The following is a 14,156-nucleotide window of genomic DNA, read 5'->3' as shown; positions in this document are numbered from 1 at the left end:
ACAATGGTGACTAGCATGAGAAAGGCTTGTGCTAGACTGACTTACAGAAATAACACCTGATGGACACATTTCTGCATTAAAAACATTACGTTAGTCACTCATTGGAATGATTTTGGTAGGATGGGCTCAAGCACAAAACGCCCTCCTACCAAAATCAAAATGGACACAATGTCAGGCGGCACGAATGACGTGAAACTAAAATGGCAAATCAGTCTGACTGTCAGGTGATTTCTTATCTGTTTTTGACATTTTACAGTCTCATAATCAGCGGTCTGACAGGCATAAGTATTGTGTAACAGTCTATAAAGGCTAGAAGCACAAAGGGAACCTTTTTTCTGTCCTTTTACAGTGAAATGGATAGCCGAGTAGAGAGCCAAATCTTTTTCTTTTCTTATTTCTTTAAACCACTTTTCTTCCTGTCAAGTTGATGTAGTGCCAGGAACAAGGAGTATATTTGGTCTGAAGATGGCTGTCAAATCAGACTGTCAGGCTGCACTTTTTGATGGAGTTGTATCACTCGCTCATCTGTCAGTCAAAAAGAAAGACTGCTGCCAAAGTCAAATTCAAGAGTTGAGACGAGCGGACTTACGTGGCATTTCATTGTCTGGAAGGCAGAGAAATCTGAGGAGCCGAGTTCAGCTCTGGTTTAAAATTTGTGGGGCACGTTTGCTAAGTAAAGGAGTGACAAGGTGGACGGCTGATATGGCATGACACTTAAATCTTCAAGTTCTCTGAAATGCTGTGCGCAGACAGATAATTGACTCAAACGTTCCCGGTAATCAGTGATAAAAACAGAATATTGCCTCATCACACTTACAGAGAAAGCCTACACACTTCGCAGAACATTATTCATTGTGGCATGAGACACCATAAAAACACTTCTTTTCAGCACACTTGAGTCAGGCCAGACTATAAAATTCAATCATCACAACAGTGTCAGACATTGTTCTGGCATACCAGAAAAATCCCCGACCCAGGAAGCGTGCAACTCTGCCTGATTGTTATGGTGTTTACTCACACAAGAGGCTTACCCCGAGGCAAGCTCCACGCCTCGGCCGCCCAGCTGCAAGTGTCCCAACCTCCTGCAGAAATACACGATGCTCTCCAGCGGTTCGGGCTCCGTCAGCGTCCAGCAGCGGCCGGTCAGCATCGAGTTCTGCCTTGGTACAGCAGATCAGAAAGTGCAGAGATAGCAAGTTATCTGTCAGGTACAACCGGTGCGGGAAAGTTTCATTTAGGAGCAGCAATTGATCTATTTGCACTCTGAGAATGAATCCAGCCCAGTGTGGCTGACTCAGACAGACAGTGTTGTATTACTGGCCTCCAAATGCACAGGACTTACAAAGCTCCTCATTCAGTGTAATATGAGTGTTTTCTCCAATCTCCATTCCCAAAAAATTATAGACATAAAAGATTCAGCAGCCAGAGTTGCTAAAAGATTTTTTTTTAAAGACACAAATAATTAACCTTAAAAGCATCTTAACTTTTATATACACAGGAAATATGTATAGAGGGCAGATATAAAACAAAAACACATCTAATTGTTGTTGTAATACTCATTAGTCGGCTTTCATGGTAACAATTCTGGGTTTTAATTGCTAATTTTCAGCTAAATTAGTTGTTAATTGTTGGAGGGTTTGTACCATACAATATGAAGGATGCTGTTGTTCTGACCTGTCAGTATTTGCTCACCATGTTACTGTATATTAGAGTTATGTATTTAACAGCATTTTAAATTATTGTTACTTAGCCTCATTTTTAGATGATCACAATTTCTTCTAATTTGAGGTTTCTGTAAACAACTGAAAATTCATTTCTCATCACTAACACGCATCCCCACAAATGCTCCTCTAAAATCTTTATTCCCCTCTTTTATTAATCAATTTCTTCTTTTACTTTGTGTGACAAGATTTAAAGCTCAAACCAATTTTTTTTGTGTTTTTGAAACAAGATGAAGATTAATAATAGCTGTTTAAAAGGTTCGAGTCTACACTTACAGCAGCTTTTCTCCCCTGAGTGGCATATAAGTCATAGAAGTTATTAGAATGAGGTGTTAATCAAAGCTGTGGCTTTTAAATGGCTCTCGACAGCAGTTTGTTGAACAAAAGCTCAACTGTAATAATCTTAACGCTTACCCTGCTTTTAATCAAAATGGCCCAGTGTGACAGAATAAAAATGTTCCAGCACGCCACAATAAATAAAGGCCGTCTGTGCTCTGCTTGGTTTATTAGCTGATACTTTCCCTGAAGTGTGAGTGCAACACTTACTGTATCTATACACTGTAGGATAATCTCATCTCTTTGTGACTCCCTGACCGAACAGCAGTCATCATGATGGCACATGCTGCAGATACACAAAGGAAGCCGTTTAAAAGTTTGCATTATGTCATGCTTCTTGTTCCACATCAACACAGGGGTCAAACCAGTGCGATTTAAATGGCATAAAGGTCAACACTAATAATCCACATGTGAATAAAACAACTGCTTAAAACAACAACAAAAATGTGTCTATCAAACCTACAAACTATGTCAGATAAAACTACAGGCCACTGTTCTTGTTTAGTGGGCGGTAAACCAAAACCTCACATTGAAATAGCTGGATTTCATTAGTATGAGGATGCTGCCCCCTTGTGTAAGAACTCTTGTATTACATGTCTTCTCATTTAACTTTCTGTTTAGCAAATACAATGTAAGAAAAAAAACAATAAAATAATCTAATCTTGATCACATTATATACAGTATTACTTATGATTAGCTAATAATTTATGTCATGGATGATTTTATTTATAATATGTGAATAAAGTTCAAATGAGTACTAAACTTAAATATTAACAATGTGAAGACTGACGGATACTCAAGGAATAAAAGGAGTTATATAAGGAGGAGTAATATTAGGACAGAGATGTTGAAAATTGACTGCAAAAGACAAAAACATATTGTCTCAGTGCTCACATGGAGTTAACAAACATTAGAACATGTAAAAGACAACTGGGAATTTGGGGTCAAATTTGGAACCAGAAAGTGAGACAGTTGGGTAGTGTACACTGTTCTGCTAAAGGGACAAGTACACGCTAATTTGTGAAACTTCGGATTATTTGGTAATTTTCCACATGGAATAACTCATTCCTTAGAGCAAGAATACACTGATAAGCTTCATAAGAACATGGTTGTTGTTGTTGTTGCCTTTACGCTTTAACCAAAGCAATGAAGACTGGTAACGACTAACTAATCGAAATGCATTTCAATTGAATTGGTTTTCAAAGATTCAAGTGTTTTTACTGGGTCATTCCAGCACATGAATTTACATGAGGTGAAATTCATGTCACAGCAAAGGCCCAAAAGAATAACACACACTGAGAGCAATTTATAGAAAAACAAGAAAGGTATTTACAGTGTAACAGTGTAACCAGGAATATATTTAAAGTGGATTTTCAATAAGAAAATAAAAAATACAAATAAATATAAATGAATTTCAAAGTCTCAGAGCTGTGTGTGTTGGATAGTACAACATTTATCTTATTTTGGAGAATCAGAGGCTACAGAGCACCATCATAGTCCAACAGCCTTACAGACCTTTCAGCCTTTGTCTCCAATACAATACAATAAAATCCAACAGACAGAAAAAGTAGTTGACAATGAGAAAGCCGACCAATGGCTGGACATAGCAGCACAGGAGGCTGGGGTCTGCCACACCAGACAAGACCCCATGTGCAGGCTGTGCAAAGATGCCCCTGAGACAATCCAGCACATAACAGCAGGGTGCAAGATACTAGCAGACAAAGCATACAGTACCTGGCCAACAATGCCATAACCAAGTGGCTAGCATAGTACACAGGAGCATCTAGGCCAAGTATGGCCTTAAAGTCCCAAGGTCAAAATGGTCAAAATGTTGAGAATGACCGAGCTAAAATCCTGTGGGACTTCCAGAAATAGATGGACAAACTGGCTAAACAACTGGACATAGTAGTGGTGGGCAAGCAGAGGAAGAAGCCCATAATGTGAGATGTAACTATACCAGATGATAGCAACATCAGGAAGAAGTGACACAAACACAAACAAAAAAAGCCCAAGGTGGAGGGTGAAGGCAACAGTGGCCCCCGTGATAATCACAGTACTTGGGGCAGTGAGCCCCAATCTGGGCGAGTAACTCAAACAGATCCCAGAAACAACATCCGACATCTCTGTCCAGAATAGCACACAGCTAGGGACAACAAAGATACTGTATAGGCCCCTAAAGCTCCCAGGCCTCTGGTAGAGGACTTGAGATTGGAGGATAAAGGATGTGGCTAAAGGGAATCTGCAAAGTACTATTATTAGCATTATTACTGCAGTAAACTATCATAAATATAGTATTTGCCTCCACACTTTAATAAAATGGAAACTTTGGCTTTATTAAAGTGTATAAAGTTCCATAGAAATAAAAATATTGATTATGGGACACAACATGCCACTGTGCCAAAGAAAAGTTCATTCCTGAGTGGCAGTAAAGTTTAGAGTTTATGCTATCACTAGTAGGGCTGGGAAAAATTATTTACATATATTATTTTCCTTATATCCTATAAAATCACTAGAAAAACCATCTTAAGCCCTAACTAAAATACCCTGAACCAACTGAATCATACTTAAGTCTGTGACAGTGTATGGAAAATAAAAACTACAGCCTAAAAAAATTAAATAAATCAGCAGATATTCATTCGGTTCTTAAAAACAAACGATTCAGTTTTCTTCAGTTTTAGATTTTCCTACTAATTCTTTATCAGTAAATAAATCAAAGTCCTGACCTACACTTGACTGATGTAATATCAGGTGTTGTTATATTGCTCTTTCCCACAGAATAAAGTACACTGTACATTTAATGTCACTGAATTGTTGCTGTTTATTAACTAAATTGTATTTGATTATTTGTTACATTTGTTTCTTTAATCTGAGTGAAACACTCACTGATTCTACAGCCTACTTTACAGTTTTCAGTCTACGGTTTCAGACGTAAAAATACGTGCTTTTGACACTGCATTTCATGGGAAGGGATCTCAAAACTGGATTATCTCTGCCATCTATAATCCAGTTTTGAGATCCCTTCCCAGACGCCTTAACGTCCACTCACATCCTGGGCCATCTGATCTCAGGAATTCGCATGATAAGGTGGGGCCAGGTTTCACAATGAACTCACCCGAAACTCTGGCTGATTGGGACCCACACCCAGTTTCACACCTTGGCTCAGGCGATTAGAGGATCATCAGGGGGTCCTTTTGTCCCTCTGGTTTATATCTGGGACTCTCCACCATTTGACCTTAGAACTGAAGAAGCTTCTCGGATAAGAGGTGAAACGTCTTCAAGTAACTTAAAGAAGTCCAGACGCTTTTCTTTGCAAGCTCCTTTGAATAAAACCTTATACTTCCATATTGCATTTTTTAAATTTTTACTTTACTACAATAACAGCTGTATTTACTTTGCAGATTTAGACTGCATATAAAACCTGAGTAGACTTTACAGTAAACCATGTTTCTCAGAAATAAATTAACTAAATAAATGATGAGTCACAGTGAGTCGGCTGCACCACTAGAACAATAACCAGTGGAAGGATAACCAGGGGATTATGCAATGGCATCCAACTTTAACCCCATCAATGCTCTACACGAAGAAACATGAAATATATAACATCATAAAATTAGTAACAAAAAGTATACTTACAATGACGTTTTATAGTGCAGAACTATAGAAATGAAAACTTTTAACTTTCTGCATGAAACGTACTTCTAGTTCAGGTACTTGTTGATCATTAGAAATACACATTAATCTGTTTAAAATTTATTTAATCTGCGAATGTGCGTGTTTTATTAGGATTACAGTTACACTTTCTGATATTTGTCTCCTCGCATCTTTAAATCATAGCGATCCATTTTCTTTCTGCCGTTAGGTTTCTGATTTACAGTCCTATCAGGAGAGCTGAAGCAGGTCACATGATCGCCACTATGAATACATGAATGGCCATATTTTTAAGGTTGGTTAAGCAGGAATTGAGTTATTCGCGTTTCTGTCGCGCCTCCAGACCAACCACACCAGACCCGTCTCTACTTTGCGGTGAGTTCTCGTTTTCGTGTAGTCGATTGCAGCTACAGTATACAGTTTATTTAAAACCCTGAGTGGGTATGCAACATGTTTTTCCCTTTAGTTAAAATGATTCCGCCACTGTAATTATTATGTTTATCAAAACACACATTCCCTTCTTGTGACCCTTTCTTTCTGAATTGCCTCTCTTGTTTGTTTTGATTTTACATTTTAATCGTGGTGTTTTGTGCCAAGCAGAACACAAAACAGTAGGAGACGCAGACTTGCAGAATTGTAATCGCCTTTCACCCACCCCGGAGCGGCGCCTTTACGCGTAGTATTACGGTACAGTGGCGAGGAAACCCGGAAGAGCTCAAACAGCGCTGAATTTGTGAAAGAAATGTCATTTCGTATCGTTTCTAAAGAAGCGCTGGTGGGCTCCGTCACGCTTGGTGTTGTTTTTGTTGCCGGCTATTTTATCGGTAAGTTCAAAGGCGGACAATGCTACAAAAAGTAATCCTTATGACGTGACGTCGTCGCTAAAGCAAGAAAGCCTGTCTGTAACAAGGTGTGCGCAAGGTGACTTAAAGCCGAACCATTGTGTTTGTTTTTTATGTTTATTATTAATGAGTGGAATACAGGAGAATTGTGTGTGACTCAGACTTCTATGGTATTTTTTTTAATTGTATTTATTTATTACCGCAAGTTAAAAGCTTCAGGGTTATAGTGGTTTTATTATTGGAAGTTATGTTTAGGCTTCGCCTGTATTTGTTGCGTTGTTTTGAACGGGGAAATTTTCAAAAAAATCATATCTCAGGATCTGTTTATCGTATTTTTTTTCTTCCTGTTAATACAGACAATTAAACAAAAAAATATTCCACTTCATGTTTTGTCGCTGTAAACACTTCGAGTTTGTGTTTATGCCGTTTATCTAAGAGGTAAGAGCTTCGATGCTGATTTGGGGTCTATTGAAATAAATATGCGGTTTCCAGTGATCTGGCTTTTAGTTAAGTTGTAAATTGTGTGAATTACCTTGGTACAACACAAGATGAAGAATATGTTGGTGCACTAATGAACTTATGAGAAGCTTAATCTGAAAAAAAAAACAAACCACAGCCTCCATGATCACATCAATCTTATTTTTAGATTCAGATTCTATTATGTAATGCATAAAGTTTGTATAAGACTGAGTGAACACCTAGTGTAAGGCTTTGCAGTACAAATTCCTCTTCTAATCATATATTTGCTTCACTTTCTAGCTACTGTTGAGCTTGATAGACTTACAAAAAAACCCCAACAGCTTCTGAAGTGACATTTACAATACAAATTGCATGGTTCACGTGCAAATAATAATTGTTTGTAATGTAATAAATGATTTATTCTCGACTTCAGTCTTAGAATCATCCCATACAGTTTGCTCAGTTTAAATTATAAAAGTTTATGAGTGTAGAAATGTTAGAAAAACTCCTTCTCCTTCCTCCTTAAGTCATATTTTTACAGCTGATTAAATGCCATTTTACAGTAAATTAGGCCCCATATTTATACAAATTTACAGATGCCACATGGATATGTTCTATGTCTACCAAATTATATTTAACAAAAGATGTCAGGTTATCTTATCTTACAGTATTCAATATTAATTTTTTGTCTTTGCTGCTGCTGCAATAATTTAATTTCCCTGTTGAAATCGTTTGGGTTTGAACTTAATCAAATAACTTCTACTTATTAACTAGATCTTAGGTTTCCTGAAATATATTTAAGCTGGCTAGGAGTCCTCTGACATCATTGTGCTCTTAAGATCCTTATGTCTTTTTTATGGTTTGTTTGTGCCCTCAGGAAGAAAGAAATCTTCCAGAATGAGCATCTCCAAAAGTCACTGCGGGGGGAAAGAAAATCCACTGTTACAGTATGTTGTCAATCACTCCGTGAGGGAGCATCCGGTGCTGAAAAAACTCAAATTGGTAAGGAGGTCTTGCCGCTTGTGCTCTGGCAAATCTATTGTAATAAATCTAATCAGGTTTCATATGGCATTATGAAATTTTTTGTAACTGGCTTCCGCTCCGCTTGCTTTCAGAGAACAATGGAAGACTCCTGGAACGGGATGATGGTTGCCTCTGAAGAGTCACAGTTGTTGGCCAATTTGGCCAAACTAATAAAAGCTAAGAAAGCGATAGAGATTGGTAAGGGTGACGAATTTGACATCACACGAACATCCAAACTGATAAAAACATGCGCAGCTTTTATGACTAAGCTTTCCCTTTTTTTCACCTGTTCAAACACAGTAACATTGCACAATATGAACACAAAACACTGGCTACTTGGAGTGCACAGGAAATTGCATAGAGAGCAGGACATAGAGCAGGCAAGTCTTCAAAGTGGACTGAACCTTTTTTTTGGCATGTTTAGCAATCAATCAATCAAGGAGCTGTGGAAGCTGCTTTAGTTCTTTAGGACCAAAGTAAACTCGATTTTAATGATTGAATCCATTTTCTAATATGTGCTTTAGTAGTTGCAGTTGGCAGCAGATTAGAATCAAGGATAAAAATATTTTACTTTCTCCATCACCACCAAACGCATGCAAACTTCAGTAGCAATGTGACATGCAGTTTGAGATGCTTTCCAGTTACAGCGAGATTTAAATCGATCACTAATCTGTTCCTGTTCTCACACACACACACACTCTTCTGTGAGGTGTGAGCGCTGTTTGTTTTTAACATAGGTGGAGAATGGCTGCTGACATAATGTGGATCCGAAGATCAATAATTGGCCTTACTGGGGTTGAAAGTCTCGATAAATGCATTCCCACCCATGTAATTGAGCTTTGCTTGGCACATCCGACATACTGTTTTACTTTTGTCCATGATGCGCTTATCTTCAGGGTCATACTCCACATGAAGACCAAAATAGTTCCAAAGGCCAGATCTGAATGAGGGTGGGGGAGGTTCAATTTGCCATGTTGCAACGAGCTTAGCTTCTGTCTTGCTAGCTTGCGCTGCGCTCAGTGGATCTGCGCTTGACAGTGCAGCTTAGGCGGACTAGTCGAACGCAGATCCACTGAGCTCTCAACACAGACAGCATCGTCAGAAGAAAAGTTGATAAAATAAATTAAAAATTTTGTATTGTTCGATACATATGCGTACTGAACCAAAAGCACTGTATCGAACGGTTCAATATCGATAGGAGTATCGTTGCACCCCTAATATATATATATATATATATATATATATATATATATATATATATATATATCCTGTACATGGATGACATCAAGCTGTATGCCAAGAGTGAACGAGACATCGATTCACTGATCCACACTACCAGGCTATACAGCAATGACATTGGAATGTCGTTCGGACTGGAGAAGTGTAGTCGGATGGTAACAAAGAGAGGGAAGGTAGTCAGAACTGAGGGGATTGAACTACCAGAAGGCAACATTGCAGACATAGAGGACAGTTACAAGTACCTGGGGATCCCGCAGGCAAATGGGAACCATGAAGAGGCCGCTAGAAAGGCTGCAACCACCAAGTACCTGCAGAGGGTCAGGCAAGTCCTGAGGAGTCAGCTGAATGGTAAGAACAAGATCCGGGCCATCAACACCTACGCCCTGCCCGTGATCAGGTACCCTGCTGGGGTAATAGGCTGGCCAAAGGAGGAGATAGAAGCCACTGACATAAAGACAAGAAAGCTCCTTACCATGCATGGAGGGTTTCACCCCAAGTCCAGCACCCTGAGGCTGTACGCTAAGCGGAAGGAAGGGGGCCGGGGACTGGTGAGTGTCAGCACCACAGTCCAGGATGAGACAACGAACATCCAAGAATACATTGGGAAGATGGCCCCAACTGACCGAGTGCTCAGTGAATACCTCAGGCAGCAGAAACCCAAGAAAGAGGGGGAAGGCGAGGAACCATCATGGAAGGACAGGCCCCTGCACGGTATGTACCACCAGCAGATAGAGGGGGTGGCTGATATCCAGAAATCCTACCAGTGGCTGGACAAAGCTGGACTGAAAGACAGCACAGAGGAACTAATCATGGCAGCACAAGAACAAGCTCTGAGTACAAGATCCATAGAGGCTGGGGTCTATCACACCAGGCAAGACCCCAGGTGCAGGCTGTGTAAAGATGCCCCAGAGACAATCCAGCACATAACAGCAGGGTGCAAGATGCTAGCAGGCAAGGCATACATGGAACGCCATAACCAAGTGGCCGGCATAGTGTACAGGAACATCTGTGCTGAGTATAACCTGGAAGTCCCGAGGTCAAAATGGGAGATGCCCCCAAGGGTGGTGGAGAATGACCGAGCTAAGATCCTGTGGGACTCCCAGATACAGACGGACAAAATGGTGGTGGCTAACCAACCGGACATAGTGGTGGTAGACAAACAGAAGAAGACGGCCGTAGTGATCGATGTAGCGGTTCCGAATGACAGCAATATCAGGAAGAAGGAACACGAGAAGCTGGAAAAATACCAAGGGCTCAGAGAAGAGCTCGAGAGGATGTGGAGGGTGAAGGTAACGGTGGTCCCCGTGGTAATCGGAGCACTAGGTGCGGTGACTCCCAAAGCTAGGCGAGTGGCTCCAGCAGATCCCGGGAATAACATCGGAGATCTCTGTCCAGAAGAGCGCAGTCCTGGGAACAGCTAAGATACTGCGCAGGACCCTCAAGCTCCCAGGCCTCTGGTAGAGGACCCGAGCTTGAAGGATAAACCGCCCGCAGGGGCGTGCTGGGTGGTTTTTTTTAAATATACACACATATACACACACACACACATACAGTATAGATATATTTTTTTGATGGATCAGTACTATATAGATGTCTTTTTAGGGATGTTTGTGGCTTAATAGGCTATTGACTTATCTGTTTAATAATTTTAAGCATGAGAAAGCACAAGTTTGACTGTATTTGTTGCTCCTTAAAATAAAAAAAATATTTTACTTTAAATTATTTTGAAGACAAAGACACATCCTTACTCTTAAAATTCTTTCATTTCATTTCATCAGTGAGGTGCTCCCGTCCTGCATATCCACACATGTAAAAAGCTAGAATCCTAGGAATGTGCAGATGTGGTCAGGAAATCAATTTCTATAGCAAATTGGCTAAAAAAAATAGAGAAAACTGTATTAAAGTATGCAGTATATCACACCCCCTTTCTGTTGTCATGCACAATGATGATTTCTTCTTGCGTCTATAGGAGTTTATACAGGTTACAACACACTGAACATGGCACTGGCCTTGCCTGAAGATGGAGTTGTGATAGCATGCGATATCAGTGAAGAGTACACCAACATTGGTAAACCCTTCTGGAAAGAGGTATGCTTCAAATCTGTGTTTTATTGTTTTATTAAATGTAATAATGCTTATAACAAAGTACCGAACAGTGCAGAGGATGATCAGTCATCACAGGGGAAGTATACAGCTCTGTCTGACATCTTTGCACATAGTTGAGTAAAAGAAAAGTAACTATAATCAGTAACTACTGTAACTGATTATAGATATCACATAAAGATATCACTTTATTAAACAAAAATGATTTAGCAGGTTTTTATTTTTTAAATGACTGATATATAAGAAATATTCAGATGATTCGTCTATGATAAGTTGACTATGGCAGTGTAATTATGAAATCTAAAATCAAGCAAGAAAATATTTGTCGAAAGACAAATCTCTTAGCAGTGATTTGTGTCAACAGAACCTGAAGAGCTTAAATGGTCTGATTCTTATATAGCGCTTTAAACATAATAATCTAGGTAAGAACAAGTGTTACACAATACATCTATGTAACGGACTCTGAAAGGTAACTGAATAATTATGCAGATAAATGTATCAGCAACAGGCTTCCTGATATTTTGTGACACACCCTTCACTTCTTTTACTCTTTAAAACATTGTTTCTTTCCATTAACAGGCTGGAGTCGAGAAAAAAATTGATCTGCGCATTCAGCCAGCACTGAAAACTTTAGGTATGGTAATGTTTCTCTTTATTTGCTCTCATACATTTAACTGGAGATTAGCATTTTACTGATAAAAATGTTCAAAAATGTCTTTCCCAAAGGTCTGAGGATGCATTCAATTTCCTTTAGTAGGACAGAGCAGTTTGTGGTAATCTGCGTCCAACAACTGATTTAATTACTCTGGGGGTGTTGCTCTGTTAGTACTTCAGCTGGGGTAAAGGTTTTTGACAAGTTCAACTTGTTGAAAAAGATAATACCTGTTGCAGATGCAGTTTAACGGAGGTTTGAGTCAGAGAGTTTGGTACCAGGGTAGCATGGATCGTTAAAATAACTTTCTGGAATCTTTCACCATGTATGATTTAATAAATACTAAATAACTATTTAAGTAACATTGCAAGTAAAGCAGTACTTTATAGTCTTACATTCAGATGTTAAAGTGGGATTTGGGAGGTGGTAGATCCGCTGAGCCTACTTAGAAATAAGTCATGTAAGGGTCATTCCACATCCACTGAACAATCATTTCCAGGCTGATGACCTGCAATTTCTCTAAATATGCGTCTTAATAGAAAATTGCCAAATTTGAGCTTTTTACTGTTGTAAGTTAAATTTAAAAAAAAAAAAAACATTTTCTTTTTAATTATGATGAAGTAATAAAGCCTTCAAAGCTCGTGTGCAGCTGTCAAATTTGAAAATCCAGCACTGAAGGCACACAGAGTGGTTGCATATGAATTCACTATTAATGATGAGCAGCACCAATGTTGGCTCTTGGTATTATATATATTGTTTCATAGACCTTTCGTTATAGATTTCTATCACACATTCTTCTGATAAGGTATCTGACTGAAGTAAATGGCACTTGGTTGATCCATCTATCCTTTTATGTGAGCGTGCACAGAGCCTGAAGCAGAAAGCCTGGGTTAACAAAGAGAGACGATAATCACCACTGTGTTAGCCACTATCTCTGCTGAGGGTTTGCAGTTGATGCAAATTAAGCCAAGCTGTGTCAAAGTTGCTTTGTAGTACACCAGCTGTGTGACAGCTACAATACCCTGAGATGGACATTTTACCCCTCGGTTTCATTGTTTCTTTCAGATGATCTCCTGTCTTCTGGCCAAGCAGAAACATTTGACTTCATCTTCATCGATGCTGACAAAGTTAACTATGACAACTACTACGAGAAGTCTCTGCAGCTGTTGAGAAAAGGAGGTGTCATTGCTATCGACAATGTAAGCGCTACAACCAAAATAAGCACGAAACACACAAATTCTTGCACCGTGCCAGTTCAAGCGGCAAAACCTCTATAAAAATGTGTCTGGTGCTGCAGGTGCTGTGGGGTGGGAAGGTGCTGAATCCGTCCCCAGATGACGCCGACACTGTGGCCATTGACAAGCTGAACAGGAAGCTGTACAGAGATGCCCGAATTAATCTGAACATGCTGACAGTGGGAGATGGAGTCACCCTGGCCATCAAATTATAGTGCATATCTGAGAAGTGCTGCTAGTGCGCAGTACTGAAGTTATACAACAGGATTTGATTAAAAAAATTAAAAAAAACTCCATGTGTTTTGTTTTTGCATTATTTCACTAAACTGACTTCATATAATATCCTCTAATTGGCATCAAGTTAGACATGAGAATAATGTTGATTTCAGTGCTTTATTGTGAAGGACACACAAACAGCTCCGATTAGTGTCGCAGTCCAAAAATGGGAAGTGTTTAATTCACTCAGTCTGACTCAAGCCACAGTGAGGAAAATGAGAATGCATTTAGCATTGACTTGCAACTTAGCAGCTATTGAAGGTAGCAGAGGTCCTGAACTCTTAACTGAGCACAATCAAGCCTCTCTAGGAAACAAGTCCAAACCAAGAGGCTGGGTTCAGTCTTCAGAACATATTTTGTTAGTGACCCTTCCACAGGTAGCACAGTACTAACAAAACACAAAAGTAGAAAGGGTTTAAATAAGGGCAAATTCTACTGTGTGCAAAGTTCCTCTTAGTCATCTTGGATTCAGCTGTGTCAAAGGTCATCTGGTAGCCTGCCAACCACCAATTTGTTTTATTGTTCAGATTTTTTGGGGGGGGTTACTGTGAAAAAATACAAGCATTTGGCAAAATTTTACAATAATAAAAAGGTTATGAGAATACTAAGAGTATAAGAATAA

The 14,156-nt window shown here is 39.4% G+C and overlaps 2 protein-coding genes across 3 annotated transcripts in view; one reads left to right on the top strand and one right to left on the bottom strand.

The window, feature by feature from the left end:
- Positions 1-14,156, bottom strand: part of LOC146568617 (uncharacterized) — a 163,496-nt gene that overhangs the window by 140,974 nt on the left and 8,366 nt on the right. The window contains exons 2-3 of the mRNA XM_085284762.1: positions 2,268-2,343; positions 1,019-1,160 (exon numbers count right to left, since the gene is read on the bottom strand). Of these exons, the coding sequence (XP_085140888.1) occupies positions 1,019-1,160; positions 2,268-2,343 (218 nt within the window). The remainder of the gene's footprint in view (positions 1-1,018; positions 1,161-2,267; positions 2,344-14,156) is intronic.
- Positions 5,951-13,561, top strand: LOC146568619 (catechol O-methyltransferase domain-containing protein 1-like). Of its 2 annotated transcripts, none has more exons than XM_085284759.1 (7): positions 5,951-6,080; positions 7,884-8,008; positions 8,122-8,227; positions 11,238-11,356; positions 11,951-12,005; positions 13,089-13,222; positions 13,321-13,561. In XM_085284759.1, the coding sequence occupies exons 1-7, from the start codon at positions 5,984-5,986 to the stop codon at positions 13,471-13,473; spliced, it is 789 nt and encodes a 262-aa protein (XP_085140885.1). In that variant the 5' UTR covers positions 5,951-5,983; the 3' UTR covers positions 13,474-13,561. The 2 variants fall into 2 exon arrangements, with proteins under 2 accessions (XP_085140885.1, XP_085140887.1); XM_085284761.1 differs by lacking the exon at positions 5,951-6,080 and adding an exon at positions 6,375-6,529.

This window comes from Mchenga conophoros, linkage group LG8 (assembly GCF_057382185.1).
Source record: "Mchenga conophoros isolate Kocher_MC1m ecotype Shallow Benthic linkage group LG8, M_conophoros_male_GT1.1, whole genome shotgun sequence".
Taxonomy (NCBI): Eukaryota; Metazoa; Chordata; class Actinopteri; order Cichliformes; family Cichlidae; genus Mchenga; species Mchenga conophoros.
This window is presented reverse-complemented; position numbering and strand designations above follow the sequence as displayed.